General features: G+C 33.0%; 6 protein-coding genes across 6 annotated transcripts; 2 read left to right on the top strand and 4 right to left on the bottom strand.

Annotated features, from left to right (window-relative positions):
* Nucleotides 1–41: 41 nt before the first annotated feature.
* Nucleotides 42–4,748, bottom strand: LOC107018531. Its single transcript, XM_027917288.1, is given in 4 exon segments — nucleotides 42–364; nucleotides 1,252–1,371; nucleotides 2,462–2,562; nucleotides 2,564–4,748. Coding segments are annotated over 4 exon segments (564 nt in total). The 5' UTR covers nucleotides 2,618–4,748; the 3' UTR covers nucleotides 42–75.
* On the bottom strand, nucleotides 2,828–4,486 carry LOC114073841 (pentatricopeptide repeat-containing protein At1g66345, mitochondrial). The gene has a single exon (XM_027916897.1). The coding sequence runs from the start codon at nucleotides 4,484–4,486 to the stop codon at nucleotides 2,828–2,830; it is 1,659 nt and encodes a 552-aa protein (XP_027772698.1).
* Nucleotides 4,749–6,753: 2,005 nt separating the features above from the next.
* LOC107019100 (probable transcription factor At5g28040) lies at nucleotides 6,754–8,145 on the top strand. The gene has a single exon (XM_015219678.1). It carries the CDS (start codon nucleotides 6,996–6,998, stop codon nucleotides 8,001–8,003), a length of 1,008 nt encoding a protein of 335 aa, XP_015075164.1. The 5' UTR covers nucleotides 6,754–6,995; the 3' UTR covers nucleotides 8,004–8,145.
* A 1,883-nt stretch (nucleotides 8,146–10,028) lies between these two features.
* Nucleotides 10,029–13,050, bottom strand: LOC107019759 (post-GPI attachment to proteins factor 3-like). The gene is made up of 5 exons (XM_015220132.2): nucleotides 12,685–13,050; nucleotides 12,072–12,324; nucleotides 11,463–11,632; nucleotides 10,936–11,123; nucleotides 10,029–10,588 (listed from the first exon to the last, which is right to left on the bottom strand). Exons 1-5 carry the CDS (start codon nucleotides 12,777–12,779, stop codon nucleotides 10,302–10,304), a joined length of 993 nt encoding a protein of 330 aa, XP_015075618.1. The 5' UTR covers nucleotides 12,780–13,050; the 3' UTR covers nucleotides 10,029–10,301.
* Nucleotides 13,051–15,554: 2,504 nt separating this feature from the next.
* Nucleotides 15,555–16,118, top strand: LOC107019757. The gene has a single exon (XM_015220131.1). The coding sequence runs from the start codon at nucleotides 15,555–15,557 to the stop codon at nucleotides 16,116–16,118; it is 564 nt and encodes a 187-aa protein (XP_015075617.1).
* A 1,766-nt stretch (nucleotides 16,119–17,884) lies between these two features.
* On the bottom strand, nucleotides 17,885–18,823 carry LOC107020044. The gene is made up of 2 exons (XM_015220383.2): nucleotides 18,284–18,823; nucleotides 17,885–18,118 (listed from the first exon to the last, which is right to left on the bottom strand). Exons 1-2 carry the CDS (start codon nucleotides 18,723–18,725, stop codon nucleotides 18,060–18,062), a joined length of 501 nt encoding a protein of 166 aa, XP_015075869.1. The 5' UTR covers nucleotides 18,726–18,823; the 3' UTR covers nucleotides 17,885–18,059.
* Between the last annotated feature and the right edge of the window lie 2,638 nt (nucleotides 18,824–21,461).

Below are 21,461 nucleotides of genomic sequence, written 5' to 3'. Positions count from 1 at the left end.
GGGGGGGGGGGGGGGTTGCGTTTGGCCATTTTCTCTTTTGCTAAATAAACCTTTTGTCATCAAACTTGGAAGAATTCATCTTAACAAAAACAAAATGTAGAACTCATAAGCTTCAAATGCTGACTCCGTCTCTGTATATAATATCTCCACAATAATGAGCTTGACAAGCTCCAGGATACCATCAAATCCATGTAGCTGCAGAATAAGCACACTCAAATAATAGATGGGAAGTTGTTCATCAAATCCATGTAGCTGCAGAATAAGTACACTCAAATAATAGATGGAAAGTTGTTGCATCCATGTTGGATCCGATGCGCACTTGTTGATATTTTTGAAGAGTCCAACCACAAAGCTTGAAACGATTCTGTGGATTGTAAGGCAGACATCTAAAAACTTGGTGACAAACTAGTCATATTAGAGATAACAACTAACTAACTAAGGTCGAACAAAAGTCGAGGTGATCTTTTGATTCCTAAAAGAAAGCTGACTCTGGAGATAGTGTGATGAAAGAGTTCATGGACTACCAGAACTAAGATTGTGGACTGTGCTAATAAGGAAAATGCAGAAATGAAGACTATATATATTGATATAGGGTGTGTTTGGTACAAATGAAGTACCTCTGATGTCTCGTTGATCCGGTGAAGGGCTGACTCAACACGTGCACATATTATGTTCCTCTGCAGGTGATGGTAAATGATGAGAGTTTATTTTATGCGAATTACAGGAAGCAAGTAATTTGAGGTCAAATACGAACAGGAAGCAAGTAAAGATCACGAATGTGATGCATGCAAGGAGAATAAATATCAGAAAAATTTAATCGAAGGTTTGGAAGTTCACCTAATGAGAAATAATTTGAGGTTGACTTCTTTTACCACATTTCGTGTTTCTCATAAATGTATTAGACAACACCAAATCATAAGAACACTTCTGATAAGCAGAACAATAGTCTAGAGAAATTGCATGAAAAATATTTTAGATGCCTAAAGGCCGAATACAAGAGAATATGAGGGAGGCGAGGGTATTAAAATCTCGCTATATACGTGGAGTGTGGTTCTCAATGACATTTCCTCTATATTCGTTTTATATAGTCAATCCAATTAGCAGAAAAGTTAGATTGGTTGGAGATCAGAAGTCATCAATATCCTTTTAAATAGTTCCATGATTGTAGTATACAGTAGAAAGTCATATTGAAGGACACCAAAACAAACAAGATAAACAAGGCAAAGCAAACTAAGTAAAAGCTTCACGTACCTCAAAGGTATCTTATCATTCTGATGTTGGAGTACAATAACTACATCTTTACATGTCCAAACAAGACTTCCGTCTTCCATTATAAGATGTTCATCCATATCTGCTAAAGACAGAACAAACCTGTAAACAAGGAGGAGATTGTTAGAGCATGGCACTATCGTTCACAATGGCGGTAATAGGAAAAAGATCTTGTGGAATCTAGGTTTTTAGATCTTGTTGGGGGATTTTTATGTCAGTGTAAAAGGTAGAGAATCTGATTTTTAAATTTTTGTTTTTTGATAAAGGTTTAGTTAAGAGAACTTGACTTATTGAGTATATGATGGAGATATGTCTAGATGAACCGAAAGGGGTGGTGAGGATTCACATAGCCGACCCTGACTAGGTTGTGATTAAGACTTAGTTATATTTTTTTCCATTCATTGTCAAACGAACAGAAGAAAAAAAAATCAAACTTCACAAGAAATAATCAGAACTACCAAATAGAAGAGAGATGTATCAAAGACAACTCCTTTTGTTTTACAAGTCTATCAAAGGTGATGCTTTTTTTGGCATTTTCTGATATATATCCTCTAATAATTCAGCAATAATATTGCTTTAGGCCAACTATGTAAAAATGGACCAGCATGCAGTACAAGTTTGTTTTAATTCATCAATCTTAATCATCACATAAATAAAAAAACGACTACGGGCATAGTGTAATATGCTATTATTGTTGTCCATGATGTCCAATATCAAAGATCAATTCAATGATTAAAGCAGAAACATTTGATGACCATATCTAACCATTCAGTGCAATATGTAAAAAAGTTCCTCATAAAATACACACAAACTCCTGAAAATTGAAGACAAGTCTTTTAGTAGAACTAGTAATTGGTCACTGAGCAAAGAAAGAAAGCTGCACTATCAATTTAGCTCCCAAGTAGGCACATGTCACTGGTTCGAACCTTGCAACAGATCAACCTTGGTATCTAAATGGAGAAGGGTAGATGAGCAGGCCTATTATCCACCGAGTATTGAGCCATGCACCACTGCTCCTCGGTGATTTCTCAGTTATAAGAAAAATAGTACAATCGATTTGTATAGCAATATTTCTGATGTGTTTATTTAGTATCAAAAGGCAATGTTAAATATCAGAGAGAGAGAAGTGGCATCAATACAACAATTATAAGCAATCGATAAAAGGCATGAGATAATAGATTGTTGCGCTCACACTTGAAAGACTTTGGTACCATATGTGCCGTGCAGATCACCTTGTTTCTTCTTTTCTACTGTTCTTTTCTTCTCCTTCTTCCACTTCGGGTTATAAGTAGCGCCAGATAGGTTTATGCTTTAGTACGGAATCACTTGTACCATCACTCTCATCCATCCAGTACTAGAAAAAGAAATAACATATTTAGAACAAGCAGGCAAGGGGTAGAAGGTATATGCATGTGCAATGGATAAATATTGATCACGTTACAACCTGCCACAAACATTCACCAATGCCATCACAAAGGAAGTTGTGCGAAGCAACTTTAATCTGCTTACTGATACAACAAGATAGCATTGCAAATAAAGTAGAAAGCTCAGAAATATTCTATTGTATGTTGTCAATCTCGGTACGTCTTTGTCTGTACAGATAATTAGCCCTTGTTTCATCACCCCTCTCCAAGTGTCTTGCGATCAATTTCTTATAAACATGAATGCTTGGTGTCAAGGATTGACCAATCATTAAAGATAGAAATTCGTCCGCTTCTTTCAATCTCCCACATTCACACAAAGCAATAATTAAATAATCAAAAATAGAAGTATTAGGAGAGATCGACCTATATTGCATTTCATAATAAAGCTTAAGTGCTCCCTCAACGTCACCGACGTTGGCATAACCAACAATGAGGTAACTATAGATGCTTTGATCTGGAATGAAACCCTTATCCATTAGAGTAGTCAATAGCTTATCAGCACACTTTGCACTTCCATTTTCACAAAGCTTGGCAACAAGCGTATTAAAAGATAAACAACTAGGAAGGAGCCCATTTCCTATCATTTTATCACAAATTTTCAAGCTTTCTTCTAATCTTCCCACTTCTGAACAAACCTTAATCAGGTGATTAAATGTTTCACTAAATGGTTTCATATTCAAACACTCCATTTCGTCCATCAACTTAATCGCTTCATCTATCCGCTTCTCCTCACAATATGCCCCAATGAATGAATCGTACACCAGTGCATTCCCTTCAAAACCCCGCCTAAGCATTTCATCATAAACCCCCCAAGCAGACTCCAGATCTCTCATCTTCACCTTTGCAAGAACGATCAACGAACAAGAAATTGTATCAAGTATCATATTCTTTTGCAACATTCTCCTCATCAACCTCAACCCGTCTTCAATTCTACCTTCCTCAATCATCCCATATATCAAACACGTATTCACAACAACCCCAGGTCGACATCTTTTTCCATGACTTTTCTCCACAACATCCAAAAATCTCTGTAACCTCCCTTGTTTGCACAAAGCACTAATCATAATTCTAGTTGTCATTTCATTCGGGTATATCCTTTTTTCAATCATATACTCATAGATACCCCAAACCATCGAAGTCTTTTCTGACTTTTGCACGACATGTAGCAGAGTATTATAACTAATTAAACTAAGCATAAATCCATTTCCATCCAACAATTTACAAACATCAAGACCCTTATCTATCATTCTCAACTTAGCACAACATTGCACAAACAAATCAAACACAAACGAACACGAATCAGCTAATTTATAACTTCCAATTAAACAATCAAGAACACTAAACACATGTTCATCAACCCCTGATTCTTTCCTCAAAACAGATTCAATCAACGCATTGGCATGTCTAACAAGCTTAGATTTAGCAAGAATATGAATTATAATGCAATAAATGAAAACCCCATGTCGAGAATTAAAACTTTTTGCTGACCAATGGAAGAAACTGAGGGCATTTTTGGCATCATGAGGTTCTTTGAGCTGTAAGAGCACTTCTTGAACAATTGGGTCAGTAAAGTGAAAAGATTGAAACTTTTTTGTTAAGACTTGCCAATTTTCTCCTCTGCGTAGTGAATTACATATAGAAGTGATGATGGGGTTGTTCGAATTGGGGGAATTTTGAAGAGCTTGGAGTGAATGAGTTGAATATGGATTTTGGTGGAATTGAGTGTAGAAATGGGAAGTTTTTGTGAGTAAATTGGAAGCTAAAGGGGAGATTATACGAGGTGATAGGTTCATTTTTTTCCCCATTTGAAGCTCAAAGAGGTAGTTTCATCTTCATGGCTGATTGAAGAGGATGACAGCAGAGCTTCATTTACGCAGATAGAAGAAGGGGAATTATACCAAGAATGGGGGCGGCGATGCAGAGTGGCGCTGCCGATGGGAGGGTAGGTAGGGCGGCGGCGTCGCGGTGGAGACGGCGAGTTGGGGAGGAAGAGCTGAACTGTTTGGATGAATTGGCTTAACTCAGGATTTTGAAGATAAAAAAAATAGTTTTTTTGTGTAACTTTATTGCGTATTTTTATAGTATTGAGTAAAAGAATAAAAAATAATTAAAATATTTATTTTAAGTTAAATTTTTTATTTAAAATAAGTCAAATGCTATATTCCCTCTCTATGGCATATCTTTCTTTTTATTCCTCGTCTTTGCATGCAAATTTTTTTTACATGAACATTTTTTGTTTGTCAACACTTTATAACATAAAACAAAATATGTCGAATCATCACTTTATAAAATTCACCTTTAAATTTTGACAATCATATTCTAACCGCAAAGTACCCTAGATGATTCATCCATTTTGCTCCAATACGATGTGCAACATCATCTCCAGTCTCAATGCCTCATTGAATTATGGAACAAAGGTACTTTCAGCTTCCTTTCTCGAGTATGACTAATGTTTTGATCTTCATTGAACTTGCATTCCTGAAAGTCCCACTTAGTCCGTAACTTCTCGATTTTTAAACTCCAATATCTCGTTAACCCTATCACATATCTCATCAATTAATATTATATTATTCGTGAATAACATACATCACCACACTTCTTATTAAATGTCACATCAATTCATCAAACACTTGTATAAATAGGAACAAACTAAAGATTGATTCAAATTGCAATCTCATCACGATGAGAAAATGATGTGATTCATCTTTCACTATCTTAACTCAGATCTTTGTCGTCATCACTCATATTCATGTATTCGTAGTAGAGCTGTCAAAATGGGCTGACCCAATCCAACTCTAATGGGCTAGAGAATTAAATGGGTTGGGGCGGACTGACCTTTTTAATTAAAGGGTCAATAATATAGCGGTTCGACCTAACCCTAAGCGGGGCCCTTCAACCAAAAAATGATTAATATTACTCTCTTAGAAGGAGTATCTAAGAGTATCAAATGTTGACGTCCATGAATACGACATGAATACATACAAATTTTTCTTCCGTTTATGAATCACACACTTCAGTAAATACTTACAGAAATACATTTATAAATCTCACACTTCGGTGAATGCTTACCAAAATTCACAATAGTCAACATAATATTTAGCGGAAAATGTTGATCAAGTGATGTTAGTCAACATATATATATATATATGTTGAACTCTGAGCTTTGCGGATTGGGCCTACAAAGCTAAAGGATCAAGTGATGCTGGACTAAAAAGTTCTATTTCTAAATGGGCCAAAAAAATTAAGGGAAAATTATATATAATAGCAAACTAATAACCTAAAATAAATAGAATAGTTAGGGTTTGATTTAATTGTGCTCCATAGCAAACGTTAGCTAAAATTTGCCAGCGTCTCTCTCCCAGAAATCTCGCTCGCCACTCTCCATTCTCGCTCGCCTCTCTCGCTTTATATACAGAAGTGTATAATTATGTTTTTGTTTTGTATAAAGCGAGAGAAAATTGTATATACACATGCAAAAATATATATCTTCGTGTTATACACTTAATTATACAATTTACAAACATTTTACTTCAAATATTGCAGAGAAAAAGGTCAACGAATTATACAATTGCGAATTATACAATTGCAGTAAAATAGGATAGCAAATTATACAATTGCAGCGAAATAGACCAGCGAATTATACAATTTAGGCCAGCGAATTATACACTTGTATATGTATAGCGAATTATACAGTTTTATGTTTGATATGGAGCGCAATTATGCAAAGTTTGCTATAGCATACAAATATGAATTTTTTATTTGCTATATATAAAAGTTGCCCAAAAATTAAACCTAACCTCACTTAATTCAAGAATTGAACCGACCTCGCGGATCAATTCCATTTCAAGAGCTCTAATTCCTAGTATACATCACATATACACCTTTAAATTTCAAACATCATCAAAGGACCATCATATGAATATTTTGTTTTTTAGATCAATAATCACCATATACAAGTCTCCCTTCGTGTCACTATACTACTCCAACAACCTATTTATAAGATAACTAACTTTTATAATAAGATCAATCGTAAATTCAAATTGGTTCTCGAAAATATGATAAATTCAATATTTGCAAATAATAATATCCAATTACTTAACCTGTCTATTTTACTAGTAATAAATTTTGATTAGATTAGTCATTAACTAAAATTAATTCCTTTTTTACAAAGTCTTAACCCTAAACCGAAAGTAACGCTCAAACCAAATTAAAACCAAATCACAAAATTAATCAAAATCTCAAATTCATGAACACAATAGCACTGTTATCGTCTTCAATGGTTCAGCCCTTAATCATATAGCCATGGACTCCACTCTTCCTCTTTCTCAATCAATCCAAATAACTCAACCCATTTTACCCTCTTCTCCTAATAAACTCCCTGTCAAACGCAAAGCAACCGACGACCCCTTTACCGGCGCCGGCGCCGGTGATGCCAATGGAGGAGTTGGAGAAATGGGTTCGGACCCACCATTCAAATTTCATAGAATATGGACTGAACCGGATGAGATCCGGTTTCTTCAAGGTCTACTTGATGGGTCATCGGAAAATCTCTTCTTCCCTCGTGATCTTAATGTTTTCTATACTCGTTTTTCGAATACTATGTCGCAGCCTTATACGAAATCTCAGCTTTCAGAGAAGCTTCGTAGGCTTCGGAAGAAGTTTCGGGTTATTTCTTCTCGTTTGAGTAAAGGGTTAGATAGGTCGTTGTTGTCTCCTCATGATCGTGCTTTGTATGATCTATCGAAACAGCTATGGCATCCTGATTTTTCTGATACATCGCCTTTTAATGCTGAGAAATCGAAGAAATCGAATTTGGTTGGGGTTAAGGTTAGTTTTTTGCCGAATATTTATGACCCAAATCGATATGGTATTGTTCCTTACCAAGATGAGAATGGGTCGAACTGTAATGGTGTTTCAGTGAATGAGGAAGTGGAACAGGGTGAAGAAGATAAAGAGAATGATGGTAATGTTGAGTTTGATGATGAAGATGGGAAGTTGAGTGAGGTGAATGTGGAATTGGATACAGGGGAGATAGGGGATGAACGCGTTGAATTTAGTCGTGTGAATGGTCCGGTTCCAGTTGGAATTGAATTTGGTGTTGGGGATACTGCTGCAAAAGTGGTAATGGATGTGTTTGATGAGTGTTTGAAAGATTTTAGAAATGGAGAAAGATCAAATCTTGGTGCTGTTATGAAGGAAACAAGCTCGAACGAGTTTGAAGAGAGGTGGAAGGAACAAAGAGTCGCGGAGTTGAAAGTATTGGCTCGTCGTATGAGGTTGGTACTTGAGCATTCTCTTCAAAGTCTATGAGTAAATGTGTTAAACTGTATATGGTTTGAGTTTTGAGTTTAGATTTCCGTAGTAGCTTTTTTTCGCTCATATAGTAGTATTACTACCTTTTGTTCAAGAAATTTTGTAAATTTATGGCAAAAGAAGAGGTTTCTTTTTCATATGGTGTTATTCTGGCTTGCTACTATTTGATTATCTCTTTATCTCGAAATGTAAAATGAGTTCAGAAGTTATCGGCTTAGGAACATGTTTAAAGAGAATGCAGTTACTAGCCATGTTTCGTGTCATAATGGAATTGATTGAATTGGTATGCTACTGATTGATACACATAGTTTTGTTTGAAAACGTAGTTACTGGCTCGTTAGTGATGTGTTGATAGAATGCTCGGATGACAGTGGTTGTGCAGGTTATCGATCCTGTTATGCATCACTTGCAAATATTAGTGTGTTTCACAAGAAGCTGTAATGGCATGAGTTGCGACTCAAGGTCGTTTTATGAGATATTAGGATAGCGTATAAACATAATTCACACTTTATCTAAAATATCAAACATAATAAGTTGAACTTACAGTAGCCAGAGAAACAATCGTAGCGTTTGGACAGTGATTATGGTACCAAAATATGCAGTTGTCCTGTTTGTGTGGTTTTAGAGTTGGCATGAAACCTTAAAGGTCCTAAATTTATGAACATAGTCCCCCGGGGAGTCGTCCTGTACCTCAGGTAACTCAACGAAACGATTTCATAAATGGTGTGGTCAAGATATGAATCTTCTCTTCTCTTTACTTTTGATCTGTCTTCCCAGATTCTGGTTATTGTCTTCTGTTCTGTCAGTGGACATTGCCATTCTTTAGAACTATGTCTTGTCTTCTTCCAAAGCTGAACTAAAATCTATGTTGCTCGGACTGTCAAAAGAAAATATTGTTGACATGATGAAATCCTCAGAAAATGCATTATTTTTGGAGGATAATACATTCAAACTTTTACAAGTGAATTATAGCGCAAGTAGTCTAGTCATGCAGATCGTGAAAATCGAGAAAGTAGTTTTGTAGAGTCGCAGTTTGTGTTGGACTAATTAATTTTTTAAAATATTTAGTTAATATTAGAATATAAATTTGTATTTAATCAAGCTTTTAAAAAGAGTTTTGTGTATCCAAAAAGTTTGATAAAAAACAAGCTTTTCAACTGTAATACCAAAACGCAAACAAAATGAACCAACTAACATTAGTTGACACAATCAATCCAAACAAAATAAGATACCCAAAAAATGGCTCTTTTTACTTTGTCATTATAAAAGAAAAAGTATAAACAAGGAGCTATGTCTTATCTTACTAATCCTGTTATGTTCGTAATCATGGGTGGATCCATGTCTTATCTTACTAATCCTGTTATGTTCGTAATCATGGGCGGATCCACAGGTAAGCTAGGGGTTCACTCGAACCCCCTCGGTAAGAAATTACATAGTATATATAAGGTAAAATTTATGTATTTATGTGAATATATATATTTTGAACCCTCTCAATGATAAGAAAAATGAGATAGCCCAATAGTAATTTCCTTTGAAACTATGTGTGACGTCCAGGGTTTGAATCCCTTGGCTAGCATTTTCCTTTTTACTTTTTTTAGTTTCAATTTTTTTTAGTTCCAGTCCGTTTTTTTTAGTATTTTTTTTAAAAAAACATGTTAAAAGTGTGGTTTTAGATCCAATAGAATTCAGGGTCACATTTCTTTTTTAAAAAAAATTATCGGCTTATTTACACATTTATACTTTTATTTTTCAAACCCCCTGAATGAAAATTCTGGATCCGTCACTATTCGTAATCCAAAAGAGATCCTTTGAAACAATTTTGGGCAGCAATGGAATTAGGAGTACTATAGGATGTAATGTAAATATGGTAATTCACATCAATTTTAATTTGCAAATAAGTTTAGGATTTGAACTCTAATTTGCTACTTATCCTTAAATATCTGTGTTCTGATTTTTATAATCATATCCAAACATGCTCAATAATCTTTTTACAAAATTTAAGATAATTTGCATCCAAGAATATGAAGCACAACTATGTTTTCAGCCCTTGAAATTCAACAAATCTTGAAATCATGAGACATAGTAGTCCTCTTCTTGCAAGTTGCAACAAAAAAATTACCTTCTAAATCGACATAGATCCATAACTTCAACTTCAAGCGCTAAAAACTAAACTCTAAATTCAAAACTTGTACATATTCAACGAATTTCTTAACACAAATACAAGATTCAGGACAATCTTACTAGCTCTAATCGAACCGTACGTTGCCTTCTAGTTCCACCCCTCATTGAAAAACACTATTTTTGTTTCTTGTTTAGGTCAAATGTTTGGTACTTTGCATCATCTTGGATAAAACTCCACCAAATACAAGTAAGAGGAATTGTTGTGGCATGCCAAAGTGCATGTGCATCTATTAGTCCTGCATATGGAGGAAAGTCACAATTCTCTAAGAACATAGCAACTCCACTCCCAAAAACAACTGTCCATATTTTGCTTTTAGATGGATGTTGACTAATTCCAGCCCAAATTGCCCAAATTAGAAGCTGAGCAACACCCATTGTAACACAAACTTTTGTATTCCATCCTGAGAAAAGTTTCAAAATAAGTATCAAATATCAAATGTGAAGAGTAATATTCATAGCAAAAACATAGATGAGTATAGTCTTATTATGCACGTGACAAAGAAGGGGCGAATTCAGAATTTTGAGTTTATGGTTCTGGACAAATTGTTTATGCATATTAAGCGGATTTTTTGAACACAAATAAAGAGTCTTGGACAAAACCAATAAGTTCTGTCGAATCTGTAACTAAAGCTCTAGCTCCACGTACCCCTTGGTTGGAGGTAAGTATAGTCACGTCAACAACTCACTTTACATAATATTTGTGTGATACAATAAAGAAGTAGAAAAAATAATGAGATGGTGAAATTACCATGGTCCATTTGATAGTTGTTGAGGTACAAAATATGAGTAATTGTAAAGGCAAAGAGTGGAGAAGAAGCCAATACTCTTGCAGCCTCATTATTTATGTTGAAACTTCTTAGTATTGATATAATTAGTGAAAATCCAAGTAATGCCACAGCAGATGTGCAATCTAACTTTTCTGTAATTTCCATGCCTCTGTAATAAAATTAGATGAATCAAATACAAATTCTCTATTATTATGAAAAAAATATTGAATAACAACTTACACAGAGTATAGTGACGGAGTCAAAATTTTGGATCTTTGAGTAGAAAAAGTGGGCTTTGAAATGTATCTATACTTATTTTTTCACACACATATTTATAACGAATATTGACACGTTTGACCTACTATTTAGCTCATCTTAATCCAAATAACTTTAGTTTGACAAGTAATGGACCCCACCACTTTATAAACTCGCATTCATTATAAATCGTCTTTAACTTTATCAGTTCAACCCGTCCATTTGACACCTTAATTATGACAAATAAACTCACCTGCTGTGGAAAACAACACTCCAAACACATGAATTTACAGACAAGAAGCCATAAATATGCCACAAAGCAGCATAATTATAGGATCTCTTCTTATTTAGGTTGAAAAATGACAAACATCCTTGGACATTCTTTGCAAGATTAAGTGCTGAGAAAGCAACTGAGAGAGGCTCCTGGAAAGTCAAGATAATAAAATTAAGTTATATACATTGACATTACACGTAAAAATTATAACATGTTAGCTATATATGACGTAAAAATTTATGTATTAAAGAAACCAATAAATATACAAATTAATGATGGAAATTCAATATTAATAAAACATAATTCAAGTATATCACTAAAAGGATTTGTATTTCTAAAAGTGTATCATTGAAAGGCTAAAAATTCCATCCTAAATAGTAACACGTAACATAACTAACATGCAGGGTGTACGTAGCATATCTTATAGTAGCAACCTACCCTTGCATTTTTGTTGTATTATTTTTATCAATCTGTGAGTTAACGTTTATCATAGAGATTTATTTACAACTATCTAACAAGTTACACGATTGTGTAAATAATTGTGACTAACGTATAAAACTTAGGTCCAAGATTCATAAAATTACAAACCTGAAGTCCAAATACTCTTTTTAATGGCCATTTACCATAATATTTGACAGGTCCAAATCCAAGTGAAGATCTTTTTTTCTCTCTTTGAACCATGCAATGGTACTTGCAATCACTTGGACAATCCCTTTGATTCAATTGCATGTATAGAGGCTCTTTTTGGCTATTTAATAAAGAGCCATCTAAAGAATATTTGCAATGTTGTAAGCATATTTCTCCAGCACATCCAGTCTTTTCACATTGCACAATACATGCCCTACACTCATAAAAATTCAAAAATTTAGAAGTGGTCATGTTTTAAATAATGTGCTAGATGATGAAACACAAATAAATGAATTCTTGGAATTAACGACAATTTGTGTTTAAACTTGAATGTGAGAAAATGAAGAGGTAGCCTTTTAAAATAAAACTCAATAGTTTTGATTCATATCATGTATATATGTAAAATGATTTAATATGAACATGATACATTAACATGACTACTGTTAACTTGACATCAGCTGACAAGTATGATCTTTAATTTTGAGTGTATATAAGTAGATACTTAAATGATTTTAGTGAAAAGGGAACGTTATTAACGCGCAAAAAAATAAGATGAAAATGATCAAATATTTACCTGTACAATGGATCGATATCCCCAATACTTGCATCAAATATTCTGAAAAGACAAGAAAAACATACAAAGAAAATGACCCAACAAAGATCTGCCATCTTATCACTATTTTAAAAGACAAAATTCAAAGATGTCATTTTTTTTTCATGAATCAAGCACATCGAAATATGTATGTTTATTGATGATGAAACTCAAAATCAAGAATGTTGTGAGATTTATATCTAAATCACTAAATGGATGATTGAATTGGATTTTGACTTGAAACAAATTTTAGAACCGAAGAAATCATGTATTTGTCCAAGAATGACATATTCGAAATCGTTTTTAAATCCAAAAGAGACACGTTGTGAGCAATGACAAGAGCTGAAAAATAACTTAATCGCGAACTTTAGTCTTTTTTTATTCACTTGGCTGATTATAAGCTTTTAGTAAATGTATATGGAATAGCGGAAGACCATAAATTCAGGAAAAATATTAGATCTTGAAGTCATATTGGAACTCATGTGTATATTAGTTAGGGGAAAAGTACAATAAAATTATGATATATACTTTTATAAGCAAACTTTTCTCTTTTTCTAAAATTACTTTTTATCTTCAATCTTATTTGCTTTGAATTATTCTTTTTTTTGAGTCGAGGTTTTATCACAAATAACCGCTCTAATTATAATATAAAAATACGATTTCCATATACAACTGCAAGGAGAAATCATTTTGAAACTTTAGAAATTTATTTGACAAATACAAAATGATTTCAACAACAATCACTATAAAATATGCCACGAAATACTCTTTTTAGTCCATATTAAGTGAATTGTTGGGTTATTACGGCACATCTTTTAAGAAAAAATATTTCAAACAGAAATTTAAGGTTACTTACTATTATCCTTCTAATTAATCATAAATTATTCTATTAGAAAACGTAAAGTAGTTTTATTTTTAACCTCATCAAAAGGAAGGATAAATAACACTACAACAAAAATAACTTGTAGCGGCATTAAGTGTTGACATTAATAAAGAGTGTTAAATCTTTATCGATATTAGTTAAGTATCATTAGAATTAATGTCGTTAAAAGCTTTAGGGACATATACTAAATATGTATTTTTAGTGACACTTAAGAATTACTTGTCGTTAATAATCATTTTTATGTAGCGTAAGAAAAAAAAGCGTAACTTTGGGATGATCCAATGGTTTGAGCTTGAAAGTTGAGACTTCTAAGTCGGAGGTCTCAAGTTTGAAACCCCTTGCCAATAAAAGCAAGAGTATCGCATCGGACTTGCCTAATGTAGGTTACCTCTCCTATTGGTTTGTGAGGTTTGTGAGGTATTGCACAGGACGCAGATATTATAACAAAATAATTCAGTCTTTTTTTGCTTTTTGCTTTTTTATTTTTCCCTCCCATTTCATTGTTTATTTTTAATTTTCATTTCCATTAATTACCTGGAGATGATTTTTGACGTGTATAAGTTTGAGATATCTATTAGCTCCAATATTGATTGCGGATCAGCCTCTAAAAATAAAGAAAAAATTAAAGATTAGACTTTTATATATATAAGGAAAAGAAATGTGAAAACAATCACTAAAATTTCGAAGTTATCAACAACTTTTGACTATGTGAAAACAATCACTAAAATTTCGAGGTTATCAACAACTTTTGACTTATTGGCAGGTCAAAATATAAGATGACATCAAAAAGAGAAAAAAACAAAAATATTTGTTAAACTTGTATTATATTTAATATTAATATGAGTATAATAAAATATTTTTAGGTTAATTATTGTTCTTTTCATGAATAGTGCTAAATTCAAAATAAACAATTAAAAGTGGACCAAATAAATAAGGCAATACATGTGAAGAGTGATTATTTGTCTCAGACTTGTAAAATATTTATTGTAACATTTAAAATTTTGATTTTTATTTATATGATATTTCAAACTTGAATTATTTATACATAATGTAAACAAGGAAACATGAGTTCACCTGAATCGGATATCGCCATGAAAATATCCATGGCTTTATTGGGGTTGTGTATATGATGGATGAACCAAAATCGAACCGAAATTGATTGACCTGGATCTGTTGTGGCACCATCGTGTTATACAATTTTCTGGAAAATGCTATTGATGGGTGTCTTCTTCTTTGTTAAAGATATTGTCATTTCTAGTTAACCAAAAGTATGTCATAAGCAAAATGGAATTAGTTCTTTCCATGATAAAGAAGTTAGTGTTGTTAATTATTCATTAGAAGAAATTAAAGATGATATTGTTGAGTAGAGTGGGATTAGAGCCCTTCTTCTTATTGATTAATGGTCTTAAGAAGTGTAAATATAAAATAAAGTTGGACATGCCTTTATTATTATTATTGGTCATAATCCAGCTGGAAAATGCACTTATAATATACAAATTTGTCCTTGTAACTTGACATTTATGTATATATATATATATTATGCCATTAAATAAATAGACACATTAGTCGTATGTGACGTCCTACAACGATAATTTTGTATTTTGTGTGGCGTTCTACGTGTATATTACGCTATGTAGGACTTGTGTATCTATATACTTGTTCAATTTTATATAAATTTAAATATCTACTTGTACGCACTCAAAATTGAAGGATATAGATGCAAGTTTAAATCAAGTTAAATGAAATATTCATGTATTATATCTTTATTTAACTAAAAATTATATGATAGGTTCTATTACATCGACTAAAATCAGAATTAATCAATAATTGAGGGATCAAAAATGTTATTCTACCAACCAAAAAAAAAAGTTGACAATTCCAACACCTCACTCTTTTATAGCAGAGCAGGAAGAGGAAGGTTAACTCCAACAATTTATTTTTGAAAAAAAAAAGAAAGAGTTTTATAGAGATGTCAATGAACACAATCACAGAAGAAGATTCAGATTCCTTTGATTCTAATACAAATGCAATCATCTACGGCATTTATTACGATTCTGGATCTGGTGAAAGCTTGATCTCTGATCCTAATATTCCTTCCTCTTCATCGTCTTCATCCGAAGAAGATGAAGACGATGACTTCCTACAGCAGCAGCAGAAGATGATCTCAACTGCTGCTGCTGTTGGCGGTGTTGGTACAGTTGATTTGACTGTACCAACAAATGCATCTTTCAGCTGGCTTACGAATAATGATGAGGAGATTGATGAGCCCAAGGCAATAATGATATTTAATGTTGATTTCAGGGCAATTACTTCACAAGTCAATAATGAAATTGAAGAATTGAATTTAAAGTTTTGTGGGAAAAGGGTAAGAGAAGAGGAAAATGAAGTATTTTTGGTGAATAAGGAAATGAGAAGTGAACAAATGGTATATCCATTAACATTAACACCATCAAATTGGTCCTCAATTTGGGATGGAGATGGAAATGGTATTTTTGATGTGCCACCGTTGTCACCACTTTCAAGTTTTGATTGAAGGAAGTACTGGAACACTTTCGATCTTGCAACATGTGACATATATCGTAAATGTTCATCAAGTTTAGAGTCGTTCTCGGCACTTCTTCTGGCTTTTTATTAAGAGAATCATGTTTCTACTAAAATTTGAAATTATTTGTTATGTCATGTAGGGCTGGGCATAAACACCTGAAAATCAAAATTCCGTATCAAATCGAATTTTTTTGGTATTTCGGTTTCGGTTTTTCGATTTTTGATTCGGTATTCGATATATATTTTTATATTTTTCTGTATTTCGGTTCGATTTTTCGTACGTAATTTTGTGTAATTCGGTATTTCGGTTTACCGAAATATATTATATTGTAATATATATTTATATTATATTAATTATTAATATTAAATAATAAATATTATAATTTAAAATAAAAATTAAAAAGTAAAAGACTTTTTTATATAACTATTTTTAGCCAATTAAGCTGAAAATCAAACAAAAAAAATTGTAAATTTTTAAAAGCCCAACTAAGCAGGCCCATTAAAAAAACCGAAATAACAAAATTGAATCGAAATAATAAAAACCGAACCGAAATATTTCGGTTCGGTATTCGGTACGCAATTTACAAAAATCGAAAACCGAAAAAAAAACCCGAAACCGAATCGAAATACCGAATGCCCACCCCTAATGTCATGTGGCAGATTGAGATGTATATAAATTTAGTTAGTCAAATAAAGACGTTTTTTAAGCTATGAATAGTTTTATATAAAATTAATAATTTGTCGTGAATTTTCTAAGTAAAGTCCTCGGAAAACTCATGTTTTTGATGGATCTTCTTCGTGAAATTTCATGTAACTTAAAATTATGGGAATGTTTTGAGTCTTGTTTGCTTTTATATTTCACAGATTTAAGTTCTATATTTATGTACAAATAAAAATAAATGTGAAAATTTTGTTTGACTAGTTAGTAACTCAAAGTTAGTAATTTTTGTATTAAAAAGGATAATTAAGTGATCATAGTGTAATAAGACCTAAAGGACTATTATCGGTTTCTTACATTAATGGTCACCAAATCTACTCATTTGCAATAAGATCTAGAGGATGAGAAAGTATTACTTATTGCAATTTCCCTATATTTTTACCTATATATTAGTGCACATTAAAAGTAAAGAATTCAGATGAACTGCGGTAGAAAGTCGTATTGGCCCTTGTGTGAACGCAGAAGGTTCTGTACTGAAAGACCATTTAGACCCTCTAAACGTGGAAAGTACATTATGGTATGAAACCAAGAAAATGGAGAGGAACAAAAAATAATCGAGAAAATTGGACTTCTGAAGAGTTGTATAGCAATATAGAGAAGATGTAAATAAGTGTCTTCTTGCCAAAATAGCGGTGAAATTAGAAATTTTATAGAGGGTGTTCAAAAAAAACTTTAATTGTTGCAACAAATGAGATTCAAAGTCAAGACCTTCTTGAGCCTAAAGTTTTCAGGCATGCCAGGAATTACTAGGCTATAACATTTCATTGTTTCAATGACGTTTAAAATATGTTATTTCACCATTTAACATATCATTTTACTTGTATATATAATATAATTTTTCAACTAAAGGTATCCGTTTGGACACCCTGAGTATAGTGTAGCGCTGCGCTATGCCACTGGCTGCAAGCCTGCAATGTAAGTTGATCTACTATACCTGCCTGATCTTTTGTTTTCTCAATGCAGTTTTAGGCTACACCAAGCATTTAGTAGTAGTGATTAGGAAAAAAAATAAGTAAATAAATAAGTACTCTTACCAATTGGTTAAGCTTTTAAATAAAATATGATCACACAGTTCAACATAGATAAATTCAAGATAGAGAAACATGCCGATGTTATATATGTACTTATGACAACTGTTGGTTTCATTTGTGGATACCTTATTGCGACTCAAATGTGTAATTCATGAACAATTCAAATGATCCAGAGTCCAGATCAGCTGGTAAAATCACTCTGTGACTTCAGTTTCCACCTATATATTAGCTGGGGCGGACCTACAATGTGTCAAAGTCGAGCCATTTCAGAAAAAACTAAATACACATAGTATTTAAGTTTGATAAAAACAATTCAGACAGGCTTTAAATATGCCAAATACAGAAGTAAGTATTGTCAGGAGTAAAAAATTTTTACAGAAAATTAGACTTTTCATCGTTACCTACCAATTAATTGAATAACATCAGCAGTTCCGTCTTGCCAAAACCCATGTAACATTAATGAATCTTTGATTGGCTCATTATCGCAGCTTTTGCAAACAGCAAGACGAGAAAGTTCCCCAAAATCAACGTTAAATATCATTACCGCTTTTTGCTCAATCTGCTTATTGTTATTATTATTATTATTATCGGTAAACCAACTAGAAGATGCACATGATGATACAGTCAAATCATCTGTCCCATCACCACTAGCTGCAGCAGCAACTGGTATTTGTTGCTGCTGCTGGTGGATGATGTCATCATCATCCTCCGACGATGATGACGAAATGTTGGGAGCAGAGATCATGCTTTCATCAGATCTAGAAGGATTAGAAACGCCGTAGACGATTGCGTCTGTGTTAGAATCAAAGGAATACTCATATTCTTCCATGATTGTGTCCATTGACATCTCTAAAATCCCTCTTCAGTATTTTTCTTATTGCAAAAATGAATTCTGATTTGTCAACTTTAACTATCAACGCGCTTATGCAAACGCCACCAACTAAAGCGACATTCACCAATACGAATAGTAAGAGAAATTTTATAGGAAATTTCTAAAATATATGTTTCCTCCATCCATTTTTTATTGTTATATTGCGTTATTTGAAAGTCAATTTAACTAAAATTTAAGAAAGAAAAAAAGATTTTTAGAATTTGTGGTCCAGAATGAATGATAGAAATTTATACGACATTAAATCATTTAATTAAGGATAAAACAGACATTTTATAGTTAAACTATTATTTAATATAGAAATGTGTCATTCTTTTTAGGACCAACTAAAAAGAAAAGTTAGTCACATAAATTGGGACAGAGAGAGTATAACTTACAATTTTTTACCTAGCAATATGATAAAAAAAAAATACATCGTAAAATGTTAGTTAAAATTCTTATCGTTTGACTCTAAAAAGAGAAATCGAGACAATTGAAAGTGAACATAGAACAGTATTACCTGCTTCCAATACCAGACATTTTATTACAAATATATGTTCCATATTACTTGATCACTTATTAATTAGGATAAAATTAATTATTTTTTTTCTCGTTTTACCCCTACCATTAATATGGCTTTGGAATTTTGAACAGCCAAAATTTCATTTTTTTCAAGAGACTAATTGATATAAACAAAGGGCAAAACAGTAAAGTTGATCAATTTATCAATGAATTTTTAATAATCATGTAAAATAAAAAGAGTTGATTTAATTAATATAGAAGGAAAAATCTGCAAGTTACCCCCTAGATTATGACCGAAATTCCATAGACACGTCTTAACTAAACTAAGGTCCTATTACCCCTGAACTTATATTTTTTAATAATTTTGTGCACCTTTTGTCTTATGTGGTACACTCCATGTCTCCTCGCAATTGAGCCTCATGAGAGATATTTGTATGCCACATAAGCAAAAAAAATACACAAAATTACAAAAAGAGTAAGTTCAGGGAGGTAATAATACCTTAGTTTAGTTAAGTTGTGTCTCTAAAATTTCGGTCATAATCTAGGAGGTACTTGTGCATTTTCCCAATGTGGAACTGAGGGAGTATACATATAGTCCAACACAAAATATTAGAGATGAGTGTTAAAACACACTTAAAACTATTCTTTTTTTTTGTTTCATATCTAAACTATTGGTAGCATGTGTTTCATATTTAAACTATCACTTATAAATTTGACAAATGCTATCTCTTTTATTGAGTTAATACCTCATATGGTCACTCAACTATGCACTCTTCTCTCAGAAAGTCATTCAACTTTCAATTTTCACTCAAAAGTCATTCAACTGTGCACTTCTTTCTCAGAATGTCATTCAACTTTGAATTTTAACTCAAAGTCACTCAACTATCCACTCTATCCTAGAAAATCACTCAATCTATTATATTGTTTTTTAATTAAATTTGTTGATATTAATTGTTTATATAACAAACCAATTTTTTTTTAAAAAAAAAATCATTTAAACCATTTAGTGATCCACCCTTCTAACTCGATCCATTAAAAAATGTAATATGACCCATTTTATTTTGTCGTTAATCCTAAATTATTCCTTTCTTTCTCATCTGCTCCTCAACATTTTTCTTTTTCATTCTCCATTGTTGGTGCCTCTCCTATTCTTTCCCTTTTAGCTAGCTTTTAATTTGGACATCACAACTTGTAGCTCTATTATTACGTTGATATCTGAATGGACTCTCCTCTTCCTCTATTTTGATTTAGGCATCTTCCATTATAGTCCAAAATTCAACTTCTCAAGATGGAGTATGCTACTGAATTAAGAGAACAACAATTGAATCTAAAATAAATAGCTCCACTCATGTCCCAGTCCTTGTTTCACGAAAAAAGGGACCATTACGCTGTTAACTCTCGAGAAAACAAGGTGTTATGCGGAATTCGAGATAATACGAGAAAATATAAACGCGAAAAACAAGACAACAGATTTACGTGGTTCACCAATAAATTGGCTACGTCCACGGGGAAGAGGGGGAGCAATTTTAGTATGGAGAGGCAAGAACATAATACAGAATAGGATTTGCCATACCGTCTATATATAGTGCTAAGCTACGCCCTAACAGGCTTGGGCCCAAAATACAGAATTGACAGATAATTAAGGGCCCAATACAACAACATTGTATACCGTCGGGTCGGGGGCGACTCCGTCCCCCCGGACCCCAGGCCAGGGGGCGCGTCGCCCCCCTAGACCCCCGACTCGCTGACCGGGCAGCGAGACCCCCGTTCTTTCTGCTGTAACGGGTCCGATTCAAGGCATTCAACACAAGGTGTACTTAAATTTTTTTTATTTAGTTATTTGTTATTGAATCGGAACGACGAGTGAAGTTAGGATTCTTTATCCATGTGGGTATTAGATTTTTCTCAATAAATAAGGTAAGGATTTATTATTTTTAGCACCTTAATTTTATCTGTTTTATGATATTTAGCTACATTGTGTTTAATCTGTGTTTTTAGGAAACACCATCACAATGTGAACATTTTTTTAGCATAATGTTGACTGAAGAAGTTTGGGGTGGTAGTGTACTGAGTTTAAAGGATAATGTAATAGGTATTATTCAAGATAATATGATTGGTGAGGTAAATGATAATAATTTCAATGATCTTGATTATAACTTGGAGGAAGAGGATGAAGATTAGCATGATGTTGTC

Source organism: Solanum pennellii, chromosome 5, assembly GCF_001406875.1.
Source record: "Solanum pennellii chromosome 5, SPENNV200".
Classification (NCBI taxonomy): Eukaryota; Viridiplantae; Streptophyta; class Magnoliopsida; order Solanales; family Solanaceae; genus Solanum; species Solanum pennellii.
The sequence above is the reverse complement of the archived record's forward strand: the minus strand, read 5'-3'. Positions and strand labels throughout refer to the sequence as shown.

Bases quoted from the DNA above. Each gene is read 5' to 3' on its own strand.
- LOC114073841 (XM_027916897.1), bottom strand. From the start codon at position 4,486: ATGAACCTATCACCTCGTATAATCTCCCCTTTAGCTTCCAATTTACTC.
- LOC107019100 (XM_015219678.1), top strand. From the start codon at position 6,996: ATGGACTCCACTCTTCCTCTTTCTCAATCAATCCAAATAACTCAACCC.
- LOC107019759 (XM_015220132.2), bottom strand. From the start codon at position 12,779: ATGGCAGATCTTTGTTGGGTCATTTTCTTTGTATGTTTTTCTTGTCTT. The intron at 11,124-11,462 runs GTGAGTTTATTT...ATTTTATTACAG, and splicing joins AGTGTTGTTTTCCACAGCAG to AGGCATGGAAATTACAGAAA. The intron at 10,589-10,935 runs GTAATTTCACCA...AACTTTTCTCAG, and splicing joins CAACTATCAAATGGACCATG to GATGGAATACAAAAGTTTGT.
- LOC107019757 (XM_015220131.1), top strand. From the start codon at position 15,555: ATGTCAATGAACACAATCACAGAAGAAGATTCAGATTCCTTTGATTCT.
- LOC107020044 (XM_015220383.2), bottom strand. From the start codon at position 18,725: ATGTCAATGGACACAATCATGGAAGAATATGAGTATTCCTTTGATTCT. The intron at 18,119-18,283 runs GTAGGTAACGAT...GACACATTGTAG, and splicing joins TGATGTTATTCAATTAATTG to GTCCGCCCCAGCTAATATAT.